This window comes from Rousettus aegyptiacus, unplaced genomic scaffold (assembly GCF_014176215.1).
Source record: "Rousettus aegyptiacus isolate mRouAeg1 unplaced genomic scaffold, mRouAeg1.p scaffold_m13_p_1, whole genome shotgun sequence".
Classification (NCBI taxonomy): domain Eukaryota; kingdom Metazoa; phylum Chordata; class Mammalia; order Chiroptera; family Pteropodidae; genus Rousettus; species Rousettus aegyptiacus.
In genome coordinates this window covers 34776655-34795491 of record NW_023416284.1, presented here as the reverse complement: position 1 = coordinate 34795491, position 18837 = coordinate 34776655, and the positions used below count along the sequence as shown (strand labels likewise).

Sequence of the window (18837 nt, the reverse complement as noted above, 5' to 3'; positions counted from 1 at the left end):
CTTCCCACCTCCAAGACTTGGATGAAGATTGCCAATCCTTGATTTTCAATAAAGTGCTTGCAGGCAGCTGGAGACTCATCTGTAAGATTCCAAAGTGCTTTCAAAGTAAACAGGAGAGTGACATCATCTAAATTCTCAGTAGTCTTTTGTTTTACTATTGCTAGAAGTTCCTAAGAATCAAACAGACAGGAAGTTAGAGGCTCTAATGACTAACTCAATTCCAGAATAAAGAAACAATAGTTAAGAAAAGCTTTAAAAAAAAAAAAATTAAACCTGGGTTCTAAACCAAAGTTCTACCACTTAAAAGCTTTGTGATCCTCTTCTCCCTATAAAATGAGTTACACTTACCTCCTAGGATTTTTATAAGGATTAAATGGGGAAAAAATTAAAGTTTAATGAGCACTTAATCTAATTCTTGCTGCTTGTTAATAAATCACATAGTCAAGAGCATATCAGCTATTCCATTATTCATTTATTGAGACTATCTAGTCAGTACCTTCTGGAAGTCAGGTACTTATTCAGGTAAGAGAGATCAAAATTTAGATGTTTTTTCTCAGCTAAATAAAATATTTTTTAAGTTTTAGTAAATGCTCTGAAGGAAACACATAAAAGCCTAAGAATTTACTTTAGAAAAGGTGGGAGAGGGAAGCATCCACACAAAGGTAATATATAAACTGGACAGAAGACAGAGGATAATCCAGCTAAGCAAGGAATGGAGACGTATGGAAAGGGGATAGGTGGGGGTGGGAAAAGAATATGTCAGATAAAGAAAAAATTTGCTGTTCTAGGCTACTGAGTAGGTCAGTATGGCTTGAGAGTAACACTAATATTATATCCATATGCCCTAAAAGTTTGAAGAAATCACTGGCTCTCTTTATAGATTCCAACATACCATTTCAATCAGAATATTTCTGGACATAAGTTAAGCCTAATATTTATGCTTTCTTTCAAGCATATCAGGCTGTCATGTGAGAGGAAATAGACAGCCATTTTCACGTAACCAGCTACTAAGAAGACAAAGTATGAAACACTCAACAAATCAGAATGTCTGTTTTCAGAAGGAATGAGACCATCTCAAATATTTTACCCAACCAGGAGAGAATGTATCAAGAGAGTTCATCACAAAAATAAAGCTGTGAGAGCCAAGATAATATAAAGACAGCACCTAACACTGGCAGCAATCATCTAGATGGCCAGCAGGGTGAATGGCAGCAAGGCCGGAGTGGGAGAAGGGGAAGTGAGGCTTACCCTGAAAATAACAACTATGGCCAGGCCCATGGTTAGATGCTTTACATATTTTTATCTTAATGATACTCAAAATAACTGAAATATTACTCCTATGACAGACACCCATTATTTGGATGATGCAGGTTTTTCAGATGAAGAATGTGAGGCACAGAGGAGCTAAGTAAATTTTCTAAGGTCTTATGGCTAGTGGCTAAAAACCTGTTTTGTTTTCATCTAAAGCCTGAACTTTTGGTACTTTCTAAAACTATGTCTCCAACAACTATAGTGCTACTCTTCCTTTCATTTACTTTTAGTACTTGTTCTCTGTATTAATATCTTTATCTCTCTCTCTCTATTCCTGTTACCATTCCCAGCAACTTCAACGTTCTTCTATTCCATCATCTTGGCAAAACTCCTTAGTTAAACCCTACTTCATGCACCACTGCCAAACATCTGAATATTAAAAAAGTGTGCTTGAGTCTCACTTTTTTACCAAAAAAACTTCAAAAGGGTATTCAACTGTACCTGGCAACCCTTCTACATTTCTCAATGAATTTGCTCTAAAGACTAATTCATAATTTTCTCACCTCAACTTTAATCGCCATCTTTTTACTCCTCTCATTTGATCACTTTATCTAATTTTTCACTGAGAACTATAGCTATTCTTCTTAAAATCTACCAACCTACTTGTACATGCATCAACGTACTCTGCCTTCCTTTCTGCTCCAATCTAAAGCTAACATCTTTACTTCCACTCTCTATATAATTCCTGTACACACACAAAGATTTGGCACCAAAATTATTTCCCTCTGTCTTGCCTATGCCATCAATTTTTTCCTCTTTTCAAAATTATTCTCGTGAGCATAAAATACATCTTAATGTAACCCATCATGGAAAAAAACCCCTACTGGCCCCATATAGGATTTCTATTTTTCTGTTTTTTTCTCACTGAAAAATATCAAAAGTTGTCACCCACTATTTGCTCACATTGTGCTCCAATTAAGATTTTGTCCCACTACTTCACTAAGATGACTAATAATTTCCGTCTTGTCAAATCCAATGGTCAACTCTCTGTCCTTGTCTCGCTCAACCACTCAATAGCACCAGATACACCTGCCCAATTTTTCTTAAAATAATTCACTTGGATTCTAAGATACCACTCTCTCCTGGTTTTCTGACTTGTTTTAGAAGCCCCTTTTTTTATATCCTTTTCTGGCTTCTCCTTCTCTTCCTTTTTTTTTTTTTTTCCTATACACACTCCACAGTTTCTAGGTTGATTTCATCGCATTTCAGAATTGATGACTCAAATTATTTCTCTAGTCCTGTCCACCCCTCTAAGCTGTACTCCATATATCAAAACACCTATCTGATATCTCAAACATCTAAGAAATCAATACATCCAAAATCACTGTTGATTTTTATCTCCTAAACCTACTGGCTAGATACCAAATACTCACAAGATTCCACTTATAACAGCAATGCAAAAGGTAAAAGCCTTAGGAATAAATGTAAGTATACACTATCAATATGAAAAAAAAATCCACATATTTTAGGGAGATATGAAAGACTGAATAAATAAAATAACATACACTGCTCTCAGGAAGAATCAGTCTCACAGAGATGTCAATTCTTCTGAGTCAATTTATAAATTTAACACAATCCCAAAGAAAACAGGGCTTTTTTAGAACTAGACAAACCAATTCTAGTATTCACATACAAAACAGGTCAAAATAACTGAAAGAAACCCAAGTAAAGATCTTAACTATCAGGATTTATTAAGCTAGAAAATAAAAAGTGTGACACCAACATGTAAATAGACATACAAATTAACAATAGAGGGTAAAGTTCAGAAATAGATGCCAATATACTTGAGAATTTAATATATTATAAAGATGGCACTGCATAAAAACGGTGGAAAAAAAGATAAATTATTCAATAAATTATCAGACAACTAGGAACACACTGAAAAGAAAAACAAACCTCTACATCTCAAAAAAAATTCCAAGTAAATCAAGTAAAAGAAAAAACCCATAGATTAAAAAAAAACACATTAGTTATTTTAAAAAAATAATCAAAGTGTTCTATCAATCACAGAGGCATTAAAAAAAATTCAACCACGTAAAAAGTAAAAAAAGTTATTGCATGGCAAAACATGCCATAAATAAAGCAAAAACAGCCAACTGGAGAAAAATACATGCATCTCATACGAGAGCCAAAGGTTTATATCACTAATATATAAACTTACATATCAGAAAAAAAGGCAGCAACCCAAAAGAAAAACATACAAAGGCCATGAATAGATAAGTCTCAGGAAACGCAATTCTTTAAAAATAATAATAATAAAAAAAAAAGGCTCAAGCCTCATCTTAAAATAAGAGGTACAAAATATAATAATGATGTACATTTTTTAGTAAGTAATGTTAGCATAATCATAATGTAAAATCTGATTATCAATTTATTAAAATTGTGATATGTTTGCTGGGGGTGGGAGAAGGAGGTAATTTGCAGAGATATATGTAAGAGAGCTAAGTTCTTATTTACCATAGCAAGAGAATCACAAGGTAACATCTAAAACTGATAAATCAAGAAATTACAAAAAACATTTTATTTAGTAGACAGTAATTTCTTCTGAGGAGCAGGTCTTACCAATTTTTTATTTTACAGGCCTTTTAGAATGATTTAATTTTTAAAATTGTGTTTATAAATTACTTTTATTGGGAAAAAAAGTTATATAAGTGACAATCAACCTACCTTAACTGCCATGAAGAGCTCTTCTTTAAGTTGTGCAGTTTGCTCAGGTGAGAGCTATGGGCAGACAAAAAGTTGAAAGTGAAATATTAGATTTCCATCAAAGCTCCATCAAGACTAAGGGGAGAGAGACCTTGCCTTTAGCAATCACATACCTGCAAGGCTAGAATAGAGGTGATGCTTACTGCCATTGTTTGCATCTTGGGGTTTTCATGCTTACAGAGCCATCTCATAACAAATTTGGCAGCATCAAACCTGAAAAGTAAAGTTTGTAAAACTGTATATGAGGAGAGAAGAAATCACTTAGCCTCCCTCTCAACAAATCCTGTAACAAAAGTAGTTTTGAACTTCTAAAGCCTCAGGTATGAAAATCAAAAGCATTGGGCAAAAAGAAGAGATTCAGAGGAAGAAGAGAGCATGCAAATAAGAATGTGAGCAAAACGCACAGGATTCAAAGAAGGATGGGAAGATTTAAGAAAGGCTTAATTTTTAGCATTCAGTTTCTATTATGTAATTTCTAATTTGTAATTCAAATTACAAATTATTGCCCGAGAGGCAGTAATCTATAATCTGAATTTATGTCGATAGTGTTAAAATGCCACTGCAAACAAATCAATTAGATAAAGAATTCATGCTCTTTTATAGGGGCAGTTGTTACTCAGCTCCAACTGATGATTGCCATATGGGAATGAAGACTGAGTTGAGAAAGAACTTTCAACTTTTCAAGAGAAGGTAGAAATAGAGATTGTTTTTAAAATGAGGAGGACCACCTTTCCTATTGTATTTTTAAAAGTCAACTCCCATTTTAAGTACATATTTCAATTAGATTTGAGACTGGCTTAGCCTACAACCTAGCATCCACAAATCACAGGCTTTGTTCATGTGAGTTTGTACTTAATTTTCATGCTGTTGGCAGCAACTTTTATAAATGTTTTTGAACTCATTAATCTGGGAGATTACAAAGTCTTGAAGAGGAATCCCTCTGGAATCCAGGATGAGGGTTTTTTAAAAATTATTAATAATAAAATAACAACAAAAATGACAAATATTTAGAAGGGCCTGTACTTCTTAAGCTAGGCACTGTGATAAGTACGTTACAAACATCACCATATCTAATCCTCATAAGAAGTTACTATTTTACAAAGGAAGAAACTTAGGCACAAACATAATGAAAGAGTGAGAACTTGAATCAAAATATGTTTGACTTTCTGGGCCGCATGTTCTTACCACCCATTATCTCTAACTGGAATCACATTTTGGAAAACAACACTTTCAAGTAGGGTACTTATAATCACTTCTGTGGAAGAGGCTCAAAAGAACATTCTCCCGAAACACCTATCCCAGCCTTACTCACACTCTTGCTAAACTAATAATCCAAAAGTCAACAACGCTCAGAGTAACACTAGTCAATATCCCAAAGTCAAACGATCAAGTTTTATACTTGCCTGTCAAATGGAACATCCACAAGAATCCTGGAATTGGTTAAGGAGAGAAGACAATTCTTCTGTAACTTTAAGAAAATAATGAAAAAATTTTTTAGCAAATGTATATACTCCATTCCAAATAAAGGTTCTAAGCATTTGGAAGGAGCTACAAATGAGTTCTTATAGAGAGCTCACTGTGTACCTACCTGGACCTCTCCAAGTTCTTCATTTAATCTTACCTATAAATTGATATTCACCTTTGCCTAAAAAGCAATCCTCCCCTGTTTTTTTTTTTGGGGGGGGGGTGTCTCTTCCTCTTGAACCCCAAAAGAATCTGTGTAAAGAAAGGCCTGTCTGTATGTCAATCCAAAACAATTACCTGAAGCCAGGCCCATCTACTAAATGATAAATGTCCTGACCAGATTTCATAACTAGCTATATGATAGAGCTTCTACTTTCTACCTAAGATTGGTAGGATTTGAAATGGGACTTTACAGATAGGGGAAAAAAAGAGAGAAGGTCTCCTGGGAAAGCTATAGTTATAGAAAAATAAAACATCTCTGAAAAGCCATGCATAGCCCAGTGTGACAGAAGTATAGTGTATGATGCAGGGTCAGAAGCCTCAAATGTCAACAGGAACTTAGTCAGTAACATAAACAAGTGAAGAGGATTGAACATGAAACAACAGAGGAGTGGTAGGAATTATGGCAAACTGAAGAATTTATGCTCTCTTTAAACGGCAGTTGTTACTCAGCTCCGACTCATGATTATTATGCAGGAATTAAGACTGGGTTGAGAAGGGTCTTCCAACTTTTAAGAGAAAGTACAAATAAATTTTTTTTTTAATGCGGAAAGACCACCTTCCTTATTTTTAAAAATCAATTCCCATTTTAAGTACACTCTTCAATTAGACAAATTTATACAGCTGTGTAACCACTATCACCCACCACTACCAGCACAATCAAGAAAAAAACTATTTCCATCACCCCAAAGAGTTCCATTGTGCTTCTTCCAGTAAATCCTGACCTTCCAAACTCCAGCCTCAGAAAATAACATTGTCATTACACACTAGTCTATTCTAAATTTTCACATAAATGGAATCATACAGTATCTACTCTTCTATGTCTGGCTTTTTTGTTCAGCACATAATGTTTTTGAGATTCACCCATATACTTCATTCAGTACTTCATTCCTTTGTTTTGCCAAATAGTATTTCCTTATATGACTATATCATAATTTGCTTATCTATTTATCTGTTGTTGGACATTGGGAAGTTTTCAGTTTTTGGAGATTATGAATAAAGATTATGAACAGTTGTGTATAAGTCTTTATATAGATATATGTATGATTTCATTCCTGTAAGAGTAGAATGACTGGGTAGTATGGAAGGTGTATGTCTGAATTTTAAAGAAACTATGAGACTGTTAAACTGGTAGTTGTATCATTTTACATTCTTAACAATATATTATATGAGAATCTCAGTTGTTCTACACCCTTGCCAATAATTGGTATTATCTTTTAATTTCAATCAATCCAGGGGTTGTGTAGTGGTAACTTGCTGTGGTTTTAATTTGCATTTCTCTGATGACTGAAGATACTGAGCATCTTTTCAGGTGCTGATTTGTCATCTGCATATCTTCTTTGGTGCAATATCTGTTCAAATCTTTTGCCTTTTTTAAAAATTTGTTTGTCTTGTTATTAAGTTCTTTATATTCTGGATAAAAGACCTATATCATATGTACAAAATAAATATTTTTTCCAGCCCATGGCTTGTAAGTACCGTTTCATTTTTTAATGTTTTTTGGTGTGTATGAGCTTTTAATTTTGATGCATTCTAATTTACTATTCTTTTTTGATGTATACTTTTTGTATCCTAAGAAAACTTTGCCTCCTCCAAGGTCACAAATATTTTCCATGTTTTATTCTATAAGTTTGACAGTTTTAACTTTTATATTTAGATCTATGATTTAATTTAATTTAACTTTCACATGTAATATGAAACCTATAAGGACATACCAAAGCATTAATAGATATTTCTGGGTAACTGGTTTCAGAGAAATTTAAAAAATTTAAACCTGTTATTTATCCATATTTCTTATTTTTTCTGTAACAAACATGCATTCCTATCAATTCATTCAGATAAGATAGAAAAATCAGAACTAAATAATACATATTTTTCATACATTTTTTGTGAAGAAGCAAAGCTAAGTATTCGATTCAAATTACCTGCTGATAATGGGGGAAATTTTTCAGAGCCTTGAAAAGTAGACAGGTGACCTCTGACAACAGACGAACAGGCATCCCCCTCGCCAAGCCCTGGCGTGTTAAGTTGAGGGCGCAAGCACTGGCTGTGAACTGCACTGGCAAATCCAATGGATGATTCCTCATTCCCACAGCCACGAGCTAAAGATAAACTTGTTTTTAGTGGCTTACGACAACATTAGCATTCTTTATATTGTCTTGTGTTTGTGATAGTTGGCAAAAATATCTGCTTATTGGGATAGAAAGTAACAGATTTTCCCTATCCACAGCTTTTTTTTTTTTTTAGGATGTCACATTTATTTTTTAGGACATTAGCAATACCTTTCCAATGCAGCCATTAACTAGCTGTATGACTTTAGGCAAGTCACTTCCCTTCTCTGGACCACTATTTCCTCATCTGTGATTTAATAATCATTAATTGATCAACACTTCATATAAGGCATTGTGATAAGCACTACAGGCAACACAAACACAAATCACTAATACCCTATTCCTTAGCATAAAGCCTTGTAGAAAAAATAAGGTATATAAACAACACTGTGAATGTCATCAAAATAGGAAACTGAAAAAAAAGCACCCTAAGAGAGATGTAAATAAAATGCTGCCTAACGTAGTTATGGAGAGAGCAATTATTTCTGGGATGGAATCAAGAGGCTTCATTGCAAGAGAACATTTAGGCAAAGGTCTCAGACAGGATACAGACAGAAGCAGATGGAGGTAGGATAGAATAGAAAGGAGATTCCCAGGGAAGGGCGATGTGATAGGGAAAAACACAAAGTGGACAAAAGGATGGGATGAACTCACAAATGGAGAAGGAAGAAATCTGGATTAAAAAGAATTTTGAAAGTATTTGAAAAGGGGTAAAACATATATAAAAGTAATTAGAAGACAGACTAGAAGACCTAGAACACAAATATAAAATGAAGGTGTTGCTTAGATCACACCTGCTCTAACATTAAGGAACAATGTGATCTGTTTTGTCTATCAATTAGGGATAATCACTCCTACCCATGTCAGGGATAGGTCTGCTGATACTTGCATGAGCCATTATTTTAAGAGATCAGAGCCCGTCAACTTTGATAGCTGCAGGAACTCATGGAGCCTAGAGAAGGCATAGGTGGGATACTTACACCTACTATGGGAAATGACTTTTTTCCATATTGCTAAACTACTCTCACAATTTCACGGGATTGCCATCATCTGCATCTTGTACATGTAGAAACCAAAAGAAACATGAATTTCAAAAATCACAGAACCTTAGATATGTAAAGGACTTTTAGAACACCTAATTCAATCTCCTCACTAGAGATGGGAAACAAAGGTTCAGAGTTTTTCCTTTATACAGTATTGCTCTTAAGTTATGAATAAATCTAATCTCTCATAGTATAGAAATAACCATACTTTAAAAGAATTGCAAATAAAAAAGACAAGGTGACTTTAAAACTCTTCATTTTCCTGTTACATTTCATTTTAAATAATTGCAGCTTTCTTTCTCAGACCACTTAATACTTCCAATGACATTTAAAATAAATTCAAGTTTCTATAAACCAAAAGCAAAGTTTGGTCCTATCAATACCGGTAATTTTACTTCATTCACAAAATACTTTAAGTGGGAGATCTGGCCACCTTCAATTATTGTTATTTTGTTCCGTAGTATTGGGGATACTGTTATTGTTTTCTTTCAGAAAACCAGATGTTAGATTTAAAGAGCAAATGAATGAATAAATAAGAAACAACATTTAGGGCACAGTGAATTCATGTTTATTAACAACTAACTCCTGTTTTAGGAAAAACAGTATAATGGTCCTATTATCCCTTTCTCAGACCAAATTCAAAACACTGGATGATTCAAATTGATGTATCATCAAATGAGAGATGATCTGGCAGTTAAGCCTAAAACTGTTTTCCTTTCTCTGTGAGGGCACTTTGACTCACTATAGAATAAGGCCTGTAAGTTATTGTATTCAGCAGGTCTAGTGAACAACTTTAATTGAACCAAGTAAGAAGTAATAATAAAAACTGCTTTTCTGAAATGTAGTTACCTTTAAAATAGCAGGCATGGTTACTTGCATTGAAAACGTCTCTGTGAAGAGTCTATAGAGGGCTTCCTTCACAAAACATGACCTATTCCTGTACTGGCTCAATGCTTCTGAAATCTGACTCATATTGGCTCCTCCAGCAATCTGAAAAACAAAGTTGTTACCAACAGGTTTCACCTTTCATCTTCGAGCATAAGATTTTAGGGGCCTCAAGTGTTTGAAACAATAATAGGTATTCAGTTAAATGTCCCATGTGCTTTCCAATATTGCTCCCATTCAAGCATATTTCTAACAAGTAAAAGTTCTCCTTAACCTCATTTTTTCAGATGGGTCCAGAGAGGCAAAGTAAGCTGCTAAATATAACAAATCAATTAAATGGCAGAGCCAGATTCAAATACCATCTCCCTGAAACTATATTACAGTTAAGACCTCAACAGAATAACGGGCAGCATGTAAATTTTTAAACAACCAGTAACCAGGAATGCATATCTCCTAAGTATAGGATAAATTAGACAATAAAAGACAGAAAAAAGGCCACATAAAATAACTAAAATGAAAAAGTGTTGACTTTTTTCAGTAGCAGTATCATTTTTACCTATTTTTTATTTAATATTAATTTTTCCTTGCTACCACTGAAGTAATGTTTCAAAAAAAGTCTATATATAGACTTTAGGTCTAAAGGATAATGGTACCCTCCTAATACAAACCAAAAAAGTCAACAAGACATGTAATTAAAACTAGATATGACCCAGTTTTCAGCATCCCTGGGTAGTGAAGAAAAGACATAAAATTCAGGATCCTGGAAAATGAATCCACCATGACTAGTAACATCATCATCCTTTGAAGTAATCTCACATCACTAAATTAACAGGAGAGTGCTTTTGAATTAGGAACCCTATCCATTAAATGCCAATAAATAAGAAGATTCAAACCAAATCCAAATAAAACTCCTATAAGAAATTTTTAAAAAGTAAATCTATACATTTCAGCTGAGAAAAATTCTTCCTATGAACAAACAACAAATCAGAAGAAAGCTGTAACAAAACGCTTTAAATTGAATTAAATATTCTCAATAAGAATTCTGGGATATGAAAACACACCTTCAATAAAAAGATGAAGCATTGATTAAATTCAAAAAAGAAAAAGACAAAATCATATTGAGTATAAAAATTACATACCCAAGGAAGGACAGATTTGATTAAAATTTACTAAGAGGAAGAAAGGCAAGAAAACAAACGAGAGATTATAAGAACTAAGTAAAAAGGATAGAAGATTGAGTGTTGACACGGAAAAAAGACAAAGAGGATCCCATATACATATACTTCAAGTTCCTGAGAGACAAATGAACTAACCCTTAAAACTACTACCAAGGAAAACTTTCCGGGGAGGGGGGAAGGGGGGAGAAGACCTAGATCAATACACTGAAGGAACCCACACCGCGTACCTGGGTAAACCGGCCCACGTCAAATCTGAGACACAGTATATAAATTAAATTTTAAAAAATCATCAGGGCCTCCACGTAAAAAGGTCAAATAAATAACAGAATAAGATTGTCATTGGACTTAACAGCTACAAAGCGGAAGTGGAGAAGTATTTTCAAAAAACAAGGAATGAAAAGGGTGAACCGAACAAAAGAGTTTATAGCCATCCAAGCTAACTTTCATATATAAAAGCTTTAAAAGACTAAATAATAAGAACTTAGAGAATATGGACACAAATTCCTTTCCTAAAAAATATACTAGAGAGTAAGTTTCACAGAACCAAGAGACAACTGGAGAAACTGGCAAAGGGACCCATGATGAGCATTTTAATGTATTTAGTTATAGATCTGTCTCCCCACCTAGTACACTGGGGCAATCCGCCTTATGTAACTACGCTGGAACTCTGGAGTTTATTAAAGGCCTGAAACTTCCAGGGATAGGACTGGACAGTAAATTGTGGTTCATTTCCATCAATTTCAGCTCTTAACACAGTAGCAGTTATCCACCCCACACACTGGCCAGCCACCAGCATATGCTTCTAGAGCAGCTCGCACGTAGCTTGTGGTAGCCAATGTAGGAAAAAGGACCCTGCCTTCCAAACATCAGGGATCAATGCTCTGATCACCAATTTCTGCTTCTGATAAAAGGTGCAGGCAAAGAAGGAGGCAGCCACTGTTATTGCACCATCCTAATTGTTCAAAGCCCCTCTCCCTCCAGCTAAAGTGACTTCTAGGTAATTTAAAAGGCCTGTGTCCTTTCTTCCCCCTACTCTTGCCCCAGTCTTCAATTTTGTCTTTTTCGCATTTTGCAATCCAGACATTAAAGACGAGATGTTCAAAAAACTGCACAAAGAAAATTCTAATCTGCACATTCCTAGGAAAAAGGAAAGACCTTAAAAAAGTTTATACCTCAGGCTGATCCTCAGCACAGATTAAAAACAAAAACAAAAACAAACAATAACAAAACAGCAAACCCAGGGGGAAGGGAATCTGATTTCTGGAATCACCATATCACCATATTATTTGTTTCAAAAGTCCATTTTTCAACAGCGAACACACACACACACATGCACACAGCATAAAAAGAAATAGGAAAGTATGGCCCATTGGAAAGAAAAAAAAATCAACTGAAATTCTCCTTGTAAAAGACCTGCTAAACAAAGACTTCAAAACAACTGTTTTAAAAGATGTTCAATGAACTAAAGGAATATGGAAATAAAGTCAAATAAATGATATAAACAAAAGAGAAAAATCTACAGAAATAGAAAACAAAAAAATCAAAAGTACTGCAGCTGAAAAGTAGACTAACTGCAAAAAAAAAAAATATTCACTAGAGGGATTCAGAGGCAGTTTTGAGCAAGCAGAAGAAAGAATCGACAAACTTTAAAGTTTGAAAATTACAGAGATGGAGGAGCAGAAAACAAAGACTGGAAAAAAAGTAATTAGAGCCTAAGGAATTTGTGGGATACTATTAAGCAGACCAAAATACACATGTGGGAGTCCTAAAAGAAGAAAAGGGCAGAGAGGCTATCTGAAGAAAAAAAAAACACTGAAAACTTACTAAATTTGATAAAAAAAATTAACATTAAAAAAAAAAAAAGCTCAAGAAACTCCAAGAAAGATGAACTCAAGAAGACTCACAATGAGCCACAATGTCATCAACCTTTCAAAGGCCAAAGACAAAGAGAGAATCTTGGAAGCAACAAGAAAGCAACAAATCATCATGTATAAGCAATCCTCTTGTACAAGAGATAATCTGTAGACTTCTCATAAGAAACTTTGAAGACCAGAAGAGAATGTGCTGATATATTCGAAGTGTCAAAATAAGAACCTGTAAACCAAGAAACTAATATCCAGCATAATTGTCCTTTAAAAGTGATGAAGAAATCAAGACATTCCTAGATAAACAAAAACCAAAGACGTTCATTACAACTAGACCTGCCCTGCAAGAAATGCTCAAGAAAGTCCTGCAGGATGAAATGAAGAAACACTAGATAGTAACAAGACATGTGAAGGAAAAAAAAAGTAAATACATGGAAAATCACAAGAGCTAGTAATAGTTTTTAAATCGTTTGTAATTACAATTTTTGTTTTCTACATGACTTAAGAAACTAATATATTTAAAAAACAATATTACTCTAAAAGTTGGTGTTATAACTTATATTTGTAGCTCTAAATTTTGTTTTTTACATAATTTAATTTAAAAAATATTGTATGCTTTGGGGAGACAATAATGATGTAATTTTGGGACATCATCAAATAAAAGGGGTGGAAATGGAGATATAAAGGAGCAGAGTTTTTGTTTGTTAGTCAAGTTAAGCTGGTATAAATTAAAATGTTAAATGCAATCCCCATGGTAACCACAAAGAAAATAGCTATAGAATTATATACACAAAAGGAGAAAAGAATTTAAACACTTAACTACAAAAAAAAGTCAGCTGAACAACAACGATGACAAAAAAATAGTAAGGCAGGAAATGAGGGACAAAGAAAACTACAAAGCATATAAATACCAGAACAAAATGACAATCTTTCTTATCAGTAGTTACTTTAAATGTAAATGGATTAAACTCTACAATCAAAAGAAAAAGACTGAATAAAAACACATGATTCAACTATATGCTGTCTACAAGAGACTCACTTTAGATCTAAAGACATGACTAGATAGAAAGTGAAAGGATGGAAAAGGATATTCCATGCAAATATACCGAAAGAGAGTAAGGGTGATGATACTAATATCAGACAAAACAGATTTTAAACCTAAAATAGGTTACAAGAGAGAAAAGCTGGACATTATATATTAATAAAAGATTCAGTAAAGTAAGATATATAAACATCTATGTAACTAATGACAGGTCATCAAAATATATCATGCAAAAACTGACAGAATTGAAGGGAGAAACAGACATTTCTACAGTAATGGAGACTTCAATAACCCACTCTCAATAATGACAGACAGAAGGAAATGGGACATATACAAACAACACAATGAAGCAACTAGATCTAATAAATATATTAACAACATTCTACCTTACGGTAGCAGCATACACATTCTTTCAAGCACACATGTAAAATTTTCCACAATAGGCCATATCTCAGTCTCAATACATTAACAAATATATATATATCATATAAAGTATCTTCTTTGACCACAGTGGGATGAAGTAAGAAACAAGAGAACTAGCAAATTCACAAATTTATGGAAACTAAACATTCTCCTTAAACAACCAATGGATCGAAGAAACAGTGAAATTAGAAAATATTTAGAAACAAATGAAAACAAAAACAATATACCAAAACTTATGGGAACCATGGAAAGTAGTGCTAATGGGGAAATTTATAGCTGAAAATGTTTACATTAAAAAACAAGAAAGATCTCAAATTAACAACCTAGCTTTACAACTTAAATAACAAGAAAAATAAAAACTAAATCCAAAGCTAGCAGAATGAAGGAAATGATAATCAGACCAGAGATCAATAGCATAAATACAAAAATTAGAGATAATTAATGAAATCAAGAGTTAGTTCTTTGAATAGATCAACAAAACTGACAAATCTTGACCTAGATTGACTGGGGTGGGGGGATTTAAATTATGAAATTTGAAGTGAAAATAGAAACATTACTACCAATTCTAAAGGGGGTGGGGGAGGAATTATGAGAGTATCATGAATAATCATAGCCCAACAAATTGAATAACCTAGATGAAATGGAAAATTTTCTAGAAACACAAGACATAACAAGATTATATTATGAAGTAATAGAAAATTTAAATAGACCTATAACTAGTAAGGAGCTTGAATCAGTAATCAATAATCTTCTGACAAAGAAAAGCCTTAGCTCTGATGGCTTCACAAGTAAATTCTACCAAACATTTAAGAAAGAATACTAATCCTTCTCAAAGTTTAACAAAAGTTAAAGGAACACTTTCTAACTCATTCTATGAAGGCAGTATTACGCTGATTCCAAAGCTAGAAAAAGACACAAGAAAATACAGAAAAATATTCCTTGTGAAGTAAGCCAAAAATCATCAACAATACACCTGAAACTAATATGAAATACTTAATGTTAACTGTAAATGAAAAATAAAATTTTTTAATTAAAAAAATCCTCAACAAAATGCAAACTAAATTCAGCAGCACATTAAAAGGATTATACACTATGACCAAGTGGAATTTAATCCTGAAATGCAAAGATGGTTTAACACATGAAAACCAATTAACAGAAAGAAAGGGGGGAAAACCCCACATAGTTATCAATTAAGGCAGAAAAAGCATTTGATAAAATTCAACACCCTTTCATAGCAAATACACTCAACAAACTGGAAACAGAAGAAACTATCTCAACTTAATAAAAGCTATGAATAAAAAACCTACAGTGAACATCATACTTAATAGTGAAAGACTGAAAGCTTTACTTCTAAGATCAGGAACAACACAAGTATGTCTACTTTCATGACTTCTACTGAAAAAAGAACTGGAAGTTCTAGCCAGAACAATTAGGCAAGAAAAAGAAATAAAAGGCATCCTAATTGCAAAGGAAGAAGTAAAATTAACATGCAAAAATAAGTTGCATTTTCTACAATAACAATGAACAATCTGCAAAGGTATTTACTAAAACAATTCCACTTACAATAAAATACTTCAGAATTAACCAAGAAGGTAAAAGATTTGTACAACAAAAAGACAAAACATTGCTGAAAGAAATTAAAGACATAAATTAACTGAGAACATGAATTCTAAGATTGGAAGAATACTACCCCAAATGATCTACATATTCAATGAAATCCCTACCAAATTCCCAATGTTTTTTGCAAATAGAAAAACCCATCCTAAATTTATATGGAACTGCAAAGGACATCAAAAAGACAAAACAATCTCGAAAAAGAACAAAACTGGTAGACTCATACTTCCTGATTTCCAAAGTTACCACAAAGCTATAGTAATCAAAACAGTGTGATACTGTCATAAAGACAGACATGTAGAGTAAGGAACACAATAGAAAGCTCAAAAATAATCTCTCACATATATGGTCAACTGATATTTGACAAGGGTGCCAAGACCATTCAGTGGGGGAAATAACAGTCTTTTCAAGAAATTGTGCTGAGAAAACTGGATATCCACATGCAAAAGGATAAAGTTGTGGACCCTTATTACTGAACACCATATACAAAAACTAACTCAAAAAAGATCAAAGACCTAAATGTAAGACCTGTAACTATAAAATTCTAATGAGAAAAGACAAAAAGCTTCATGACATTGGATTTAACAATGATTTATTGAACGTGACACCAAAGTCATAGTAAACAAAAGAAAAAATATATACAACTCAAACTTCAAGAAAAATTTTAAAATTCCATGCATCAAAAGACAGTAACAAAGTAAAAAGGTAATCCACAGAATGGAAAAAAATATTGGCAAGCCATGTACTTGATAGGGATTAATATCCAGAACATAAAGAGAACTCCTATAACTCAAAACAACAAAAGACAACCTGATTCAAAAATGGCCAGAAGAATTAAGCAGATATTTCTCCAAAGAAGATATATAAAAGGCCAAGAAACTCATTAAAGGATGCATAATATTAGAAGGGAAATCGAAACTTCAATGAGATACATCTCATACCCATTAGAATGGCTAATATTAGAAAAAACAGAAAGTATTAGCATGTATGTAGAGAAATTGAAACACTTGTGCACCACAGGTGAAAATGTAAAATTATACAGTTGCTGTGAAAAATAGTATGGCAGAGTTCCTCAAAACATTAAAAATAGAATTACTATATGATCCAGAAATTCCACTTCTGGGTATTTATCTAAATGAACTGAAAGCAGGATCTTTAAGAAATATTTGTATACCCATGTTCATAGCAGCATTATTTATAACAGCTAAAATGTGGAAGCAACTCAAGTATCCATCAACAATACATGAATAAGGAAAATGTGTGTGTGTGTGTGTATTGGATATTATTCAACCTTAAAAAGAAATTCTGAAATATGCTACAACATAGATGAACCTTGAAAACATTATGCCAAGTGAAATGAGCCAATCACAAAAAAGATAAATACCGTATGATTCTACTTACATGAAGTACTTAGTCAAAATTACCAAGACAAAGTAGAATGAGGGTTGCCAGGGTTTGAGGAAAGGGGGGAATGAAGAATCAGTATTTAAATGGATGTAGTTTCAGTTTCACAAGATGAAAAGAGCTACAGAGATGGATAGTGATGATGGTTGCACATTATAAATGTATTTAATATCACTGAATTGTACTGTACAATTAAAAATGGTCAAGGGTAAATCTTGTTATGTACATTTTATTATCCGAAAAAAAAAAAAAAAAAAGCAAAGTGCAGAAGATATATACTGCGCTACCTACTATGTAAAAGGAAATAAAACACTTATATCTATCTAGTTAGTACATTGACTATACCCTTGGTCTAGACCTTAAAAACTGCCTACAAACCTTAAGCTCTTTTGAGGTTTATGTTTCATAGTAATATAGGTATAGCAATTGTGAAACTCTTTTATATGTACTGTAGGATTTAGCAAATGTGCCCAGTGCTGTTGGGAACCAAGGTTCTCACTGTGGAAAAGAATAGATACTAATGCAGAATGGGGAAAAGCAAAGAATGGTATGAGCATGAACATTTACTGGAAGCATGATTTTTAAATTTATTTCATGTATTTCTTAGCTACTTGCTCGAAGAGCTAAAAACAAAGATACCCCAATGGCACTGAGTACACCTAGTACTTAAATATTGGTTTCCTACTAAAAGGAGCCAGGGCTTCTGGGAGAAATATCTAATTCCAGGGCTGGACAGGAAAGTATAAAAAGCCTAGAACACCTTACTGTGCCAGAAAGTAAGGAATTACTCAAATAATAATAAGGGGAGTTCTCATTGGCCAATCTGTGACAAATTGAGCATCAAAATAATTAAGGGCACTAATATATTATAAACCACTGAAAAGTTGGAATTGATGAGTCCATAATGAAAATAGGCTAGACAGAGATGGAGAAGGCAGGTTCTTCCTTAGAGTAGAATGCCTACTGCTAAATATAAAAGGGAGGGCTGGAGTTGAAAAATCATCACTTTGCAACCACTGCTGTAAAGATTGGTTAAGGTAAGAATCTAAATGAATGCTAAATCTAAATCATAAAGTTTGATGAGAACCAGGATATTTGCATAATCTTCAAGTATCCTATATATCGCTTATTAGTCCCAAGAGGAAAAATATCTATATGGTGTAGAAACAATACTATATAGAGAATATTTTATCTATACCTGGATATCTTATATAGTATCTGGATAATACTTTGACATGTGATGAAAAGTAACATGACTAACAAGGGGTACTGTGTGCTTCAGGATGTGACACTCCTGAGAAAACATGACATGTCAGCCAGAGATGAAGAACCAGAATGTACTTATGAGGAAACATCAGACAAAGTCAAAATGAGGACCATTCTTCAAAAAATGCCAATGAAACGAAGCTCATCTGTATTCTTCAAAAATATCAATGTCACAAAAAATAGAAAGTACTAAGAAATTCTTCCAAATTATAAAGAAATGACAACTGAATACAAAAATAATCCTAGACTAAAAGGAAAAGTATTTTATAAAGGGCATTATTTGTATAATTGACATAGGAAATACGT

The 18837-nt window shown here is 33.4% G+C and overlaps 1 protein-coding gene across 6 annotated transcripts in view; it reads right to left on the bottom strand.

Annotated features, from left to right (window-relative positions):
- Positions 1-18837, bottom strand: part of ZYG11A (zyg-11 family member A, cell cycle regulator) — a 65336-nt gene that overhangs the window by 18800 nt on the left and 27699 nt on the right. For all 6 annotated transcript variants that reach the window (XM_016120360.2, XM_016120362.2, XM_016120363.2 and 3 more), the window contains 6 exons: positions 9704-9844; positions 7626-7802; positions 5421-5485; positions 4131-4230; positions 3979-4032; positions 9-170 (listed from right to left, as the gene is read on the bottom strand). In XM_016120360.2, the coding sequence (XP_015975846.1) occupies positions 9-170; positions 3979-4032; positions 4131-4230; positions 5421-5485; positions 7626-7802; positions 9704-9844 (699 nt within the window). The remainder of the gene's footprint in view (positions 1-8; positions 171-3978; positions 4033-4130; positions 4231-5420; positions 5486-7625; positions 7803-9703; positions 9845-18837) is intronic.